At 49.6% G+C, this 15,947-nt stretch overlaps 1 protein-coding gene across 1 annotated transcript in view; it reads right to left on the minus strand.

Annotated features, from left to right (window-relative positions):
- The window catches only part of LOC127014781 (cullin-9-like), a 35,635-nt gene extending 19,688 nt beyond the window's left edge, over positions 1-15,947 (minus strand). The window contains 10 exon segments of the mRNA XM_050894360.1: positions 100-293; positions 398-605; positions 915-1,116; positions 1,338-1,722; positions 2,223-2,413; positions 4,217-4,355; positions 11,414-11,947; positions 12,316-12,470; positions 13,270-13,878; positions 15,918-15,947. Coding sequence (XP_050750317.1) covers positions 100-293; positions 398-605; positions 915-1,116; positions 1,338-1,722; positions 2,223-2,413; positions 4,217-4,355; positions 11,414-11,947; positions 12,316-12,470; positions 13,270-13,864 — 2,603 coding nt within the window. The 5' untranslated portion in view covers positions 13,865-13,878; positions 15,918-15,947.

Consider the following 15,947-nt stretch of genomic DNA (forward strand, 5'->3'; position numbering starts at 1 on the left):
CTGCACCCACAAGCCATCTGCCTGCCTTGCCCGCCCCCCCCTTCCCCCCCATGCAGAGGGCCCCCCTACCGCCAGCCACTGTCCTCACTCTGCCCCTACCCTGGGACCCTCTGCATGGTGCTCATGGCAGCAGGGATGGCACTCAGCAGGCTTGCCGAGCCCTCGCTGGAGGCAGAGCCGATGCTGGCAAAGATCTCCCGCATCATCTGCGCATCGGCATGGTTCAGGGGCAAGGGCTTCCCACCGGCACCTCCTGGCTCGCCGACCACAGCTCCTACCAGCACCTTCAGGGCCTGCAAGGTCAACAGCAGTCAGGAGGGCAGCAGGCATCTCCGCCACATCTGGGCGAGCCTGCACCCTGCCCGCCCACCTACAGCATCCCCTCTGCCCCACTCACCACCAGGCCAGCCTGCTGCACCAGGGCGGAGGAGGCGTGCTGCTGCATGCAGGCCAGCACAGCCCGCACACCACCCTCCGTGGCAAACGGCACGCGCCAGTCATACTTCGCCATGAGCACAGCCAGCAGCCGCAGCATCACCACCACCAGGGCCTTCTCTGCCGCCTCAGTGCTCAGCAACTCCACTGCTAGCCTCACCAGCTTCTCCCTGCACGGGAAAGGATGCCTCAGGAGGAGCCTCCTGGCACTGCCGCTGGCACGCCGGCACCTCAGGCCCTGCCAGCCACCTTCTCCCTGACCACATGGCTCTACCGCAGCTGGGTCAGCCCCAGGAATGAGCCTGCCTGGGACAAAGGGACACAAGATCCACCTCTCTTCTTGCCGAGCATGCAGGGACATACCGGCCTTCACACTTCCATTGCCACCTCCTGCACTCCCACCTCCAGTACTGTCCGCCACCCTGCCAACACTGCCCTCCCCAGCCAGCAGGAGGGGAGCGCAGCACCCCACGGCTCACCCAACACTCCTGGTCCCCAGCCCACCCTGGGCTTTGCCGACTTGCTGCTTGGACTCAGGCTCCTCCTCCAGGATCTTCATGATGTGCTTCAGCCCGGCTAAGCGCAGCCCCACCTCTGAGCTGCTGCTCTGGATCACGTCCACCACGGCTGCAATCTTGGCCAGCGAGCCCCTCTCGCTCACCCCCTCGGAGCTGCCCAGCACTGGCGGAGGGAGGCAGGGACGCAGGCATCAGGGCAGCAGTAACACCTCCAGCAACTCCCAGGGTGCCATGCACCCACAGACCCAGCACCCACAGGCTCCCCCTCCCCAGGCAACCTCTGGGTGTCTGGCCTCCCATGCCCTGCCCCGAGCCTTCCTCCCTCGAGGCAACGGTGCCGCCTCCAGCACTGTTCGTGTGCCCCAGCACATAGCAGGCCACTACCTTTGATCTGCTCCTCTGTCACCGCTGGGAAGAACAGCCCTTCCTTCTCAAGGAGCTCGCTGAACAGCTGGGAATCCGACTTCACCATCGCAGCGGGGGCTCGGGGCGGCACTGTGGCTGCAGAAAGGTCTTCCTTCGCTGCCTTGGCCATCATGGCTTCAGGGCCAGTGCTCCTGCAGCTGGCACCCTCCAAGGACACCGCAGTGTTCCCCCCACCATCCTGCTTGGCCCCTCTGCCGAGGAAGTATTTGGCATAGATGTGGGAGCCGCGCAGGTCACGCTGAGCGCTGCCCTGGCACCGCTTCTCCAAGACCCGCAGCACCTTCTGGGCCAGCTCCGCAGGTATCGACAGCTGGATCAGGGCTTCTTCATCCACCTCCAACAGCTGGACAGATGGGGTCAAGTTAACCCTCACAGACTCACCACAGACCCCACGCTCTTTGTGACGGCCAGTGCCAGAATGGACAGAAAGGCTGCAATGCCAGAGGCCCCCAGGGCCATTCCCCAGTGCCACCCTCCCCTGGCTGTCCCCAACTCAACTACCACCAGCCCAGACCTTCCACCTGCACTCACCACTCAATCGCAACTGGCAGAATCACCCCATGGGCTTGCCTCGCCTACCCAAACCTCGCTGGACACAGTCACTCTTACAGGGTCATGGGAGACCGCGTTTCCTCTCATCTCTCCTCACCCCTTTGCTGTGACCAGCTCCCCACGCTTTTGCCATCCCCCACTCACCCTCCCATTTCAGTCCCATTTCTGCCCCGTTCAGGCTGTCCCTGCACAGCTCACACTTGCCATCTCCTCCTCTGGGCCCAGTCCCTTCCCTAACGTTCTCCCTCGCTCCCTCCCTCCCATTTCCCCACTGCAGGCTCTGGCCCATACCTGCTCTCCCTGGTCCTGCTGGATGAGACAGACGATCTCTTTCTGCTCCTGTGCTTCCACCTTCTTCACGAAGAAGAGCAGCTCCCACCACTCGGCACGGCTCAGGGCCTCTGCAGCCTTGGTCGCCTGCTCCCCCAGGTAAGGCAGAGAGTACAGCCCCGCAAAGGGCTTGCAGAAAAACGGCTGCACAACTGCAGGAGAGCAGAGCAAGGAACGGCACTGTCAGCTCTGCCAATTCCCCCGTCCTCTACTGCACACCCCTCATTCCCCAGGGAAAGAGCTCATGCGGACCGTCTGGGCAGAAGCCTGCTGTGGGAAAGGGAGGTGACAGGAGGGCAGTGAAAGAGGGGGAACATGCTGGGAGGAGACCCCAGAAGCTGTAGAGATGGGGATTACCATCTTCACTTGAACCTCTTTGGGCTGTAGAAAAGAAAAAGCACACACTCAAAATGGTCACCTCTAGCTCACTGCTCTGCCAACCTGTTCCCACAGTGCCTGGACCAGCCAGGGCAACGCACTCAGACACCCAGCACCAGCAGAATCCACAGTGCCAGCATGCAGCTGCAGAAGGGGAAACAGAGCTGGCCCAAGATGCTAGAGGAGTCAATGGATAGGAAGTTAATTCTGCCATGAGCTTCGCTCTTTTCCAAACGCCTCCTGCTGGCTAACAGGGCAAATACCTACAGGCAAAAGCAAAATGAGACTGCACAGTTATCATGCTGCTTTTAGCTAATGCATCCAAAATGAAGAGTGGGAGATAAAATCCAATATGTAGGTTAGATATTTCCTAGGTAATTTAGAAATAAGATCTGAATCAACACTTGCTGACATCTGCTAAGCAACAACTTGCAGCGCTCTCTGCAAATGCAAGGTGGGAGACATTTACCACCTCAAGACTCAACAGAAAAGGTGCAAACTCACTCCAAGAGGCTCATGTGTGCTCAGAGCAACTACATACACAGCTGATTACAGTCAGTCAGTCAACATGAGCTAATTTATCCAACTGTCAAGATCCAAAGCAGAAAGCATCTACTTTTTCAATTCAATTTCTATCTGGGGTATGATGACTGGAAAGAGCTCTACATGGAAGTGGAATAGAGCCAATGCTTCTACCAAAATCAGAGAGACCAAGACAAAAGGCAAAGTCTAACCAAGTTCATTTTAACTTAGCCACTTCAAACTGACATGCAGATAAGCCTTTAGTTAAGAGAGGCAGAAGCCATTAAACAAGCCATCTTTTCAACTGGCAATAAGAATATTTTTTAAAGTGTGTAATTAGCTGCTGATCTCATGTATATTCTGTCTCTTGCAGCAGTCACATCCAAATCACTCTACCCTAAAGATGTCCTACAAGATCACAGGCGTGATAAAAGAGTTACTCTAACAGGTTCCCGTGGCCAGAGTCACGTCAGACACTGAACAAGAAAGTGGTATGTGAAGTCTGGATTTTCCCTTTTATCTTCTCCCAGTACAAGGGCAGTGTCAAAGGATTCTAGGAGATTCTGCAGGTGTCTTACGAAAACAGTGCATTTAATGTTCACCTTGCCCAAAACTGAGTGGTATGAAGTTAAATAAATTGTTGGCATGTTAATGCTTTTAAAAATCCACATCACTTATTTAAGGGGATCTGAGGGTCTCTAAAGCAGCTTCATCTCAGAGAGATTCTACGTTCTTATTTTGGCAGTTTGTTCAGTTAATTCAAAACACACATTTTTGACAGTCACAGTTTAAATCAAATTTTATGCTTTTTATATCATGACTTTTACTATATCATGACAGAAGTCTAGGATTCAAAAACACTCCATGCAACCACAAGCCATGTAATTACTTAACCAGCTCTACATGGTCATACAAACTAAAAGCTCATGGTGCTTTCTAAATCCAACCTGCTAGCTGCTATATGCTTAGCCATATAATGTTCACCACTCAAAAATAAGCCACAGCAGAATCAGAAAGAGATGGTACAGCCACACACATGCAGCACATAATCTCACCTGTGTCTAGATTAAAGCTCTCTATCAGACTATATTCTTTTTCCTGAGCAGGAGGATCTTCCCACTCATCTCCAAAGCCAACAATCTCCAACATGTGCCAATGCATCCAGTAGGTCCGACCTGTTGACTGCCATAAAACCTGTGGGTGAAACAGATCTAGATGATCAGATTTGCTCACTCATTCAACCCTCGTGCTACATTTGTCCTCCCATTTCCCAAATACATGGAGATAGCAAGCACTGTTCAAGTAGAAGACAACGTAATTCATATACAGATTTCAACATGCACATTGTCTAATTTTTAAGCATGCCATCTTTATTAACTTGTTCCCCTGGTTACACCTGGATCTTTATTAAAAAAACCACCAACTTTGCCTGCAACCACTACAGATCTCATCTAGCACAGCAGCAGTGACGGGAGTGCATCTAGTTAAGCATGCTCATTCCAAAAGCGTCCAGCAGCAGGTGCCTTGGGAAAAGCACACAAAGGAAGAACGTAACAAACACTACCTCAAGGCAGATGAGCTGTATATAAAGTGTCTTGAGGCACAAACCACTTGGAGAATGCAAATGTAAAGAAAACTATTTTTCCTACTTTGACTTTACCTTCTCTTGGTTATACTTTTACACCTTGGTCATTTACCAACCCTCTCAGACAGATTTTGGGCTCTTGACAAGCATGTCTCAAAGAAGGCAATTGTTTCCTGTGCTTTGTCCAAGTTGCCTCTCAAAATCAAAAGGATTTTTTTTATGGCTTCCCATACTGTAGTTTTACATTTAACCTTCTGAGCAGAAGGAGGACCCAGCAACAGCAAGTACAAGTCAATAACTTAAAAAAACCAGCAGAAAAACATATGGGTTGCCTGATTCACTGAGCTCTTTTGGAGTTACACCAGTGCTACTAGGACTCTGTTGTGCTGGAGAGCTAAAGAGAGAAGATGCTGAGAGACTTTACGAAAGCACTATATTTATGCACCAATTAGTCTTCAATGAATCCCTGACCTAAATTGGTTATGTACCAAATATTATCTCAAAGGAGTCATGGAAAGGTATGACTGAAGGACCAGACACAACAGTGAAACTTTTTCTTTGGAGAGGCAAAGAAAGCAACAGAAAACAGAGCAACAAAGGGAAGATGAGACAAGGTAGGAGACAGACTCTTGATGGACTGGCCCCAATCAAAAATGCACATGAATTTGCATTTTGCACACAGAAGACTGACAGCAAGCCTCAGACAGGATGAGCTGCAAAAGCAGAACTAATCAAAAAGGAAAGTATCAAAATTTTCACAAAGACCATGGAGAAGGTGTTCTTGTAACTTGGAACTCACTAGTCACCAGCAGATAAACTGTCAATACAAAGCAAGTGTGATACACAAGATAAGAAAGAGGAACAGAGATAAAAATCAAAGTTCCCTTCAAAGAGAGACTGATGGCAAAGGCCCAGAAAAGCAACGATGATCAAGAGATGTCATTACAAAGATGATTTTGAGATGTCACTCATTGAATGGTTTGACTCACAAGTTTCTCACATAACTCTGGGGGACTGCTACAGACACATACACAGATATGAACATAAAGAGCAGGGTAAAAATTAACACCCCCAAAGACTGCATGTACATTCCCAACTTCCTAGACAGACTGGAAGGCAAGGAACACTAATAGCAGCAGAAATTAGGTACTTCCAAATATAACAGCCAACAAACTTCTTCACGGAATATTTATTACCATTTAGATCTGGTTTTGCCAGTAGTGTGAGCCTTACAGAAGACTGTAATTGAAAAAAAAGCCTGGATGGAGCAATTGCAAGTTCATTCAACCTAATTAAATAGAAAAATAGACAGGAGAAGGAACCCAAGGAACCAACTGGACAAAGGGAATGGAAGTTAACAGTATACTTCAGCTCCACAGTGAATAAAAAAAAAAACCCTCTGAAATTTATATCACAGGCAACAGGAGAAAAATGTGAAAGGATCTTGGTGCTCTTTCCAAGTGCCCAGTTACATTAAGAGTAAAAGCAAGTACAAGCTTATAAGAAATAGAAAACAGAGTTTCAGAAAAACACAGATCTTAGAAATCAAGGAGCTTAAGGACAAAGAAAGAATCAGTAGGAAATGTATTTCCTTTGCAATTTATCTTTACGGACTGCATTATAAAAGACAAAAGGTTTATCAACTACTTAAAAATAAGATGCAAAGCAGTTATTCAATTGAGAGGGCCTGCAATGAAAAATCACCTATGCATCGTCCAAAACTAGAAGAGTATTTTACTTGAATATTGAGTAAACACAAAAGAAAGCAAAGCAAACTGATAATGGGTAGAGGGATACAAATCCGGAAGTTGCCACAACTGAGAGAGAAGCGAAATTCAGTTTGGAGGAGAGAGATGAAAGACATGCCAAGTAATCTGCCAGAAGCACAGCTGGAAAGTGGGAAGGATTTAGGTTATTCAGTGGTGTTTCCATGTGACTGACGAACACTAAAGCCAGTGCTTCTAATTTGAGAAAAAAAATTGATTAAATAAATCATCACTACAGCTTCACTACTTCGGCTTCAGTAGTATGCAAACCTTTAAAGCATATTTTAGTGGAAAGAACAACTAAAAGTGTTCAAGATAAACAATAAATTTGAATTAACAGGTAAACCTGCTTCAAGTTTCAATTCTGACAGATTGATGCATTAGCTTTCTTTGCTGAAGTAACTGGTTTTCTAAATAAAAAACAAAGATCGATTTCAATTGTCAACTTCAGTAAAGCACAGGGCATCAAATGGTAAATTATTAAACCAGAGAAGAAAGCGATTAAGTAGAGGAACTGTGGGCAAGAAATCTGCTCAACAGAACCCAAGAACTTAGGAGTATGAAGGGGAAAGAACAGGACTAGAAGAAAGTGCAAATAAGATGGGCAAGCCATATTTGCACAGCACATGCTGCCCTAACAGTTACGCTCTCCCAATACAAGCACACACTGGTAATATCCACCACCAAAGCAGATAAGGCTGGAAGCATCCTTCTTGCACTTGCACATTCCAGAGCATTTTAAGCTGCTGGTTTAAATTACATCTGCAAGAAGTGCTCCAAAACTAGAAGGCAGTTAGTTAAGGAGCCTGGACCAGGGTAAGTTAAAGTTACTGAAAGGCAACTGGAAAAATTCATCCCAAAACCAGTTCTCACTGAATAACAGAAGAGTATCAGAAGAAAGAAGCAGTCAGCAACCGGCTGAGAGAAAACACTAAAAGAATATTCACACGATTTCCCTGTGCACAAGAAAAAAAAGGAGAGACAATAGGAGAAAAGAAATAAGTGTTCAGTGTTCTTAATTGGCTAATTTTTATTTGGCTGTAAATGAAAACAATGACATTACACAAAATAAAATGGGCTGTAGTCCAAGAAGGCTAGAGAATCTCATGCTTAACAAAAGCTGAAAGTAGATTTAAAGGAGATGGTCTTCAAACATGCAGAAGGTCATGTCAAATTCTCTACCTCCTCTCTGGAAAGGTTGGTAATGAACTTTAAGTTACAGCAAGACAGATCTGGAAAGAGCATTAGGAAGTCATGTATTTCTACAGATACCAGAGTAAGGCTTTTCAGCTATTGATTTTTGAATATCAGCAACGCACTAGCATGGCACTTAAGTCTATTCACAGGCCATCTACATCTGCAGAAATCAGCTTGAAGTAGTGTCATGGCTTAACCTGGCAGGCAGCTAAACACGACACAGCCGTTCGCTCACTCCCCACCCCCGCAGTGGGATGGGGGAGACAATCGGAAAAAAAAGTAAAAGCCTTTGAGCATAGGCTGAAGTGGCACCTGAAGTACAGCTATGACCCACTGAAGTGGCCTCAGACTGCTTATTTATCATCTGCAAAACCAAATTATGTACTTTTGCAAATTACTTGGGGGAAAGAAAACAAAACAAAACAAAACCCCAAACCCACACCCACAATTGCACACACTAACGTGTGCAGTGGTTACAGTTTCTCATTTTACTGGTTACTATCTCAATTTAGTAAAGATTTCATGAACTGAATTATAGCCCTGTTTGCACCCAACACAATGCTGGATTGAGCAGAGGACATGAGCAGAGACAGCCCTCTATCTATGGATGACAGCCAGCTAAAGCTTGATTTTTAAGAGAACAGAAATTGTGCCTCTAGCTGCAGTGTTTGGGAACCTCAAAAGCATGCCCAAAGTGCAAGATCAGCAGACAGCCTGCAGAAATAACCATACATAGAGTGATGCACAAAGCCCACCAGCTCTCCACTGCATAGTCAAAACAACATCTCAGCTCTCACTGCCCAGCCTTCAGGATGGAGAAGAAAGTCTCAAGAAAGAGCTCTAAGTGGGAGCAAACACCTCCCCATGCCCACAAAAAGGCTGGAACAGCACTCAAATGCTCTCCCACCCCCAGGACTCAGTCCAAGCCCTGCTGCTCCAGCACCGACCCATACAATAGCAGGATGTTCTGGGAGTGGCAAGAGCTGAATGCCTCAGGCCAAGAATCAGAGATCAAGCCAACAAAGGGAGCCTTGTGGTCGGTGTTTAGTACAGGCTGCCCAATCAAGGGGAGCCTATTGACAAAGCCTTCTTAGTCCAGCTACAGGAGGGATTGCACTCGCAGGCTGTCATCCTGCTGGGGGACTTCAACCACCCTGACATCTGCTGGAAAAGTAGCACAGCAAGCTGCAGGCAATCCAGGAGACTTCTGGAGTGCATTGAGGATAACTTCTTAGGCCAGGTAATAAGACAGCCCTACCAGAGGAGCTGCATTACTGGACCTGTTGGTCACCAACGCAAGTGAGCTAATCACAGACACTAAGACTGGAGGCTGCCTGGGCTGTAGTCATCATGCACTGGTGGAGTTTACAGTTCTGAGGGATACGGGACAGGCAAAGAGTAAAGTCAGGACCCCGAATTTTAGGAAAGCAAGCTTCCAGCTGTTCAAGGAGTTAGTCAATGGGACTCCCTGGGAAACTGCGCTCAGGGACAAGGGAGTAGACCAGAGCTGGCAGACCTTTAAGGATGCTTTCCATAGAGCACCACCCGAGGAACCTGAACATACATAAGTCTATGGGACCTGACGAGATGCACCCCAGAGTCCTAAGGGAATTGGCTGATGTAGTTGCCAAGCCACCTTTTGTGATATTTGAAAAGTCATGGCAGTCAGGTGAAGTCCCCAGTGACTGGAAAAAGGGAAACACTGCACTCATTTATAAAAGGGGTAGAAAGGAGGACCTTGGGAACTACCGACCTGTCAGCCTCACTTCTGTGCCTGGGAAGATCATGGAACAGATCCTCCTAGAAGCTATGTTAAGGCACATGGAGGACAGGAAGATGATTCGAGACAGCCAGCATGGCTTCACCAAGGGCAAGTCTTGCCTGACATAGTAGCCTTCTATGATGGAGTGACTACATCAATGGACAAGGGAAGAGCTACAGATGTCATCTATCTGGACTTCCGTGAGGCCTTTGACATGATCCCCCACAACATCCTTCTCTCTAAATTGGAGAGATATTTGATGGATCGACTATTCCGTGGATAAGGAATTGGCTGGATGGTCGCATCCAGAGAGTAGTGGTCAACAGCTCAATGTCCAGGTGGAGATCAGTGACAAGCGGTGTCCCTCAGGGGTCTGTATTGGGACCAGTACTGTTTAATATCTTCATCAATGACATAGTGGGATCGAGTGCATCCGCAGCAAGTTTGCAGATAACACCAAACTGACTGGTGCGGCTGACATGCCTGAGGGACAGGAGGGACCTGGACAAGCTCAAGAAGTGGGCCCATGTGAACCTCATGAGGTTCAACAAGGCCAGGTGCAAGGTCCTGCACCTGGGTCAGGGCAACCCCTGCTATCAATATAGGCTGAGGGATGAACGAATTGAGCGCAGCCCTGCAGAGAAGGACTTGGGGGTACTGGTGGATGAAAAACTGGACATGAGCCAGCAATGTGCGCTTGCAGCCCAGAAAGCCAACTGTATCCTGGGCTGCATAAAAAGACGCGTGGCTAGCAGGTCGCGGGAAGTGATTCTGCCCCTCTGCTCCGCGCTGGTGAGACTCCGCCTGGAGTACTGTGTCCAGCTCTAGAGCCCTCAGTACAAGAAAGACATGGACATGTGGGAGCAAGTCCAGAGGAGGGGCAACAAAATGATCAGAGGGATGGAACACCTCTCCTATGAGGAAAGGCTGAGAGACTTGCAGTTTGTTCAGCCTGGAGAAGAGAAGGCTCCGGGGAGACCTTATTGCAGCCTTTCAATACTTAAAGGGGGCTTATAAGAAAGATGGGGACAGACTTTTTAGTAGGGCCTGTTGCGATAGGACAAGGGGTAATGGTTTTAAACTGAAAGAGGGTAGATTTAGATTGGACATAAGGAAGAAATTCTTTACAACGAGAGCAGTGAAACACTGGAACAGGTTGCCCAGAGAGGTGGTAGATGCCCAGTCCCTGGAAACATTCAAGGTCAGGTTGGACAGGGCTCTCAGCAACCTGATCTAGTTGAAGATGTCCCTGCTCATCGCAGGGAGGTTGGACCAGATGACCTTTAAAGGCCCCTTCCAACCCAAACTATTCTATGACTCTATGATTCCTCCCCCTCCTCAAATATTGAGGCCTTTTCCCTGATCTCCGGCACAAACTGAGCAACTCAACTGCAAATATGCAGCTCTAACAGCTCTTTTCAACACAAACTCTCATTTAAGGTCTACTCACCGAAAGGGCGTTTTTAAAGGGAAACAGATCCTGGCATATACTTGCAGATCAAAAGAAACAGCTATGTAGGCCGTGTCCAACCCAGTGAGAACAACAGTATGCCATAAGTATTGTCATTCACACACCAAGGCTTAAGACCTTCAAGCACCTTTTGCTGTGTTACTCGTTTGTGCCAGCTAGCCTGTTTGCTAACCACTCCCAAGATCAAACCAGGGCTAGGGACTGTTCCTGGGAGGTAGGATATAGCCACCTGTTTCAGAGGCTAAGAAATCTTAGCAGGACAGACCATACTAAACCAGACTAGCTTTCCTCAGGACCCACACTTCCAGTTCTGAAAGGTGACTTCTTTGCTAGGACAGATGTAGACAGTGTCTTAACTATGATAGCCTATTGTCCAACTTCCTGCACATGAAGACATCATTAGGAAAACATCAGTCACCCCTGTCACTCCCCTCTGCCATCCCGGCCAGACTACTTCCACTAATGACCTACCTGCACTGTGTGCATGCTATTAGTGCTCTGAAGAAACTCGCCTTCCTCCCCAGCTCTAACATCACCACAGTCCTCCAGCAAGCGCACCCTCATGCCGCGCACCAGGTTTGCCTGTAAGTACTCCACATAGCCACTGCGGTCTGTGAAGTCTGACGGGGTCAGGAAGGCACGACCCTGCTTTTTGTGGGGACCATGATTTGAAGTGAGCACAGGCATTTGGGCAGCAGTGCAGGATGTGGCCCTGTGCTGGAAGATGGAGCGGGTGGCACGAGGCTGCAGCTCCTGTTGGGGCAGCAGCTCTGCCTTGTGGCTCTCGTCCCAGCCCATCACATGCACCAGCTCCAAGATGAGGTTTGCCATAGCCATGCTGAACTCAAACTCCTGCTTCACACGGCTCCTCTCCTCAGTCAGCAGGCTGGGCACAGCGCGGTCCTGCTGCTCCCCTCCCTGCTCCACGCCACTGCTGAGCTTGTCCATGAGAGAAGTGACACACAGGTAGCGCTTCACTAGGATGAACAGCAGCTTCCCGGGGATCTGCAACAAGCACCGCTGTCAGAGTCCAGCCTGCAGAGCACCTCCAGCCCCCAGCTCTCTCCAAGCCACCTGCTCATCCATAGTCAGGCTCCCGTGAGAGCTCCGGACCAGCAGCCAGCAGCAGAGTCCTCTCAGCCCACCCTCATCTCCCTGCTCAGAGACAAGGCTCTCCATGTGCCTCTCCACCACCCCCCAGCCTCGAGCCAGGTCCAGATCCTGTGCCAGCTCTCCCAATACCCAGTCCTGCTCAGCTGCCCACTGCTGACTACCCTCCTGTCCCAAACAAGGACAACAGCTCTGGCCCCCCACTCTCATCCCTCCTGACCCCTAAAGCCCACAGGCCCAGGGCTGGCAGGGCCTGCCGCTACCTGGGGAAGGTGAATCCCCTCAAAGGACATGCAGTGCTCGTCAGAAGACATCATCTCAGCAAACAGCTCCAGCAAGGTGTAGCGACTGTCGAAGTCCATGTGCTGCTCAATGCCATCCTGCTGGCTCAGGGACAGCAGGACATAGGCCCGGCTCCCTGCAACAACAACAGAAATTCTTCAAGCCCCATAAAGATAACCCTCATCCCACCCTCCCTGCGCGAGACAGACTTGCAGGCAAGTCTGAACAGCTTTGCTGCTCAGTGTAACCTAGAACCACGTTCTGTCCTTTAATCTCGATTGGCAGCATTTTGCTCCACTGAGTAACACTGCATTTTTTCCACCCCTAAAGCTGCAAGATTCCCCCAAAGCAGCAACCCCAAATAACTGACTCCCAAACAGGGTTCCACGGAAGAAAAAAGTTAAGTTTTAACCTGAATCAGCCACCCATCTGCCCCACTGGAGAGCCACATGAACTCGGGCACTAGGACAGGGAAAGCCAGATCTCTTGTGGGACACACCGCCACTAGCAACCTTCCACGTGCACCCAAGCCTCATCAGGCACTTCTGAGCCATGGCAGCTCCTCTCAAATGAGAGGACTGGGTGAGGACCAGCCTCTACCCACCACGGCCTGAGGAAAGGCTCCTTCTCAAGAACAGGCCAGAGCCTTTCCAATGGACCCCAACACTCTGCCAAGCCCCTTGGCTAAGTCCTCCTAACAGTTAATCAGCATCTCAGCCCAGGAACCTGTCAGGGGAAAGAGCTCCCAAGTCTTAGAGCACCCCAGACAACTACGACCCAGGAGCCACTTGGAAGCTCCAGTCTGATTCTTCCCCTTTTGCCAGCGAGCCCCGAGACACACTGCTTCCTACACATCCCACACCTACAAAAGGACTGGCACCCCTCAGCTGCCCAGCAGCACCTCCTCAGTGGCACTGAGCAGTAGCAGCCCCCACCTGCATCATGCGAAGCCAGGGCCCTCAGCATCTTGCCGGCACTGCGGCGGATTTGCTTCTCTTTGTGGCACAGCATCTTCATCAGCAAGTCAAGGGCTCCCGTCTCCTTGAAGGCACCTGCTAGTGAGCCAATGCTGGCGTACGCGCTCAGCACGTGGATGGTGTTGAGGATGGAGGACTCGGGGGTCCCAGTCTCAGCCATCTGCCGGCCAGCTCGCTGCACCAGGCTCCTGACATCAGCCTTCATCTCCAGCAGCGAGGCTTCATCCAGCGGGACATCTGCAGCAAACGGGCTGGCTGCCTTCTCCTCTTTCACCCACTGCCCTTCCAGCTTCCTCTTGCCCAGCAGCGCCGGGCAGCTGGCACAGACCTCTTCTGCAGACATCCACATCGAGATGTTCTCCGGCTTGGTCTCTGCAGAGGAGGCACTGCTGCCTCCCACTGCTCTCTCTTCCAAGCTCACGATACTCCACTGGATCAGGTACTCAGGCTGGCCGTCATGGCCTCGCCGCTGCCGGAGCAGCTCCTCCGGGTAGGCCTGCAGTTTGGCTCCCAGGTGCACAAGCAGGTTGCCATTATGCCTCTCATTCACCATGACGGGAAATGGGCCTGCAGAGACAGAGGGGAAGGAGAGGCAAGCTTTTATTTCTGAGCTGCGTGCCAGGGAAAGTGTGAGCAAGCACCTCAGTTGCTTGACAGTGGAAGTGGCTGAGGCACAGCTTTTGATCGTGAGATCCTGCACCCCAGATAAAGCTCTGAAGAAAACCCCATTTTGCAGAAGCTCACATCCCCCCTCCAAGATAATGAGCCAGTGTTTCATACATAAACCCTGTTCCCAGCATTACTGGCACACACAGAAAGAGGTTCTCCTCAAAAAACCCAAGGCAAAATGGGCCGATTCAGATCCTCTTATAAGACAGCAAATAATGACAGGAGACCTGGGTCCTGTTCTCATCTCTGCCACTGTCCACAACATGACCCTGCACAAGTTGCTGCTTTTGCACTTCTGTCTTCTCTCTTGTTATTTACCATTTATATCTGTTTAGACTGAAAGTTTACCTAGAGCTCAAGGCTCTCTCACTGTGGAGCTGTACCTAACTTGAGTCACCAGGCCCTAAAGAAAATAACCAGCAATTTCTCAGATCAAGTTCATATACATCAAATCAGGTCACTATCTAAAAGCCACTCAGTATTTCCTCCTTGGCCTCCTCTCAGATATTCTTTGCCTTTACAATGTTTAGTCAATTGGAAAATTCAACAAAATTAAAAGATTGCTACCCTCTGCTGCCTGATTGTTCTGCATATGTTAGGACTAAAAAGAAGCAGCCATGACACTTCTCTGCTTTCATCTATGCAAAGAGGAGCATGAAATAATTTGCTGTCTAAGACTGAGTGCCAGCAATCAGCTGGCCAACTGTATACAATACCACACACAATGGACTGACTTCATTACTACAAATAATGCCAGATCAGTGTCTGATAAGAAGGTTCTTAGACGAGCTCAGGCAGGTGGTGGTGGAAACACATGAACAGGCCCTCTTGTTGTCACTTACTGTGTTGGGTTTGTGTCGCGGGGTTTTGGTAGTGGGCAAGGGGCTACAGGGGTGGCTCCTGTGAGAAGCTGCTAGAAGCTTCCCTGGCTCCAAGTCGGACCTGCCGCTGGCCAAGGCCGAGCCAATCAGCAATGGTGGCAGCGCCTCTGTGATAACATATTTAAGAAGGGGAAAAAAGACTGCTGAAAAACCTGCAGGGGAGAGAGGAGTGGGATGTGAGAGAAACAACCATGCACACACCGAGGTCAGTGAAGAAGGAGAGGGAGGAGGTGCGCCGGAGCAGAGATTCTCCTGCAGCCCGTGGTGAGACAGCAAGCTGTCTCCCTGCAGCCCATGGAGGTTAACGGTGGAGCAGAAATTCCCTTGCAGCCCGTGGAGGACTCCACGCCGGAGCAGGTGGCTGGGCCCGGAAAAGGCCGTGACTCCATGGGAAAGCCCATGCTGGAGCAGTTCATGGAGAACTGTGGCCCGTGCAAAGGACTCGCATTGGAGAAGCTCGTGGAGGACTGACCCCCGTGGGAGGGACCCCACGCTGGAGCAGGGGAAGAGTGTGAGGAATCCTCCCCCCCAAGGAGGAAGGAGCAGCAGAAACAACGTGTGATGAACTGACGGCAACACCCATTTTCATCCCCCTGTGCTGCTGGCCGGGGAGAAGGTAGAGGAATCAGGAGCAGAGCTGAGCCCAGGAAGAAGGGAGGGATGGGTGGAAGGTGTGTTGTTAAGATATGGTTCTACTTCTCATTATCCTACTCTGATTTGATTGGTAACAAATTAAATTGATTTCTTTTTTTCTCCAAGTTGAGTCTGTTTTGCTGTGACCATAATTGGTGAGTGATCCCTCCCTGTCCTTGTCTTGACTCACAAGCCTTTCACTATATTTTCTCCTCCCCATCCCACCGGGGCGGGGAGGAGTGAGTGAGAGGCCACATGGTGCTTTGTTGCCGGCTGGGCCTAAACCACGACACTTACACATACTAGCAAGAGAAGCAGTGAAGCAACATGCTATTCAGCTGATGGTAACACAAGTCATTCTTAAAAAGGAGTTAACATACATAGGAAATAGTCAATCCATGTACAACCAAAGAAGATACTGACCATCAAAGATTATGATAGGCACATTAAAGA

The sequence above is a fragment of the Gymnogyps californianus genome, chromosome 3, assembly GCF_018139145.2.
Source record: "Gymnogyps californianus isolate 813 chromosome 3, ASM1813914v2, whole genome shotgun sequence".
Lineage (NCBI taxonomy): Eukaryota > Metazoa > Chordata > Aves > Accipitriformes > Cathartidae > Gymnogyps > Gymnogyps californianus.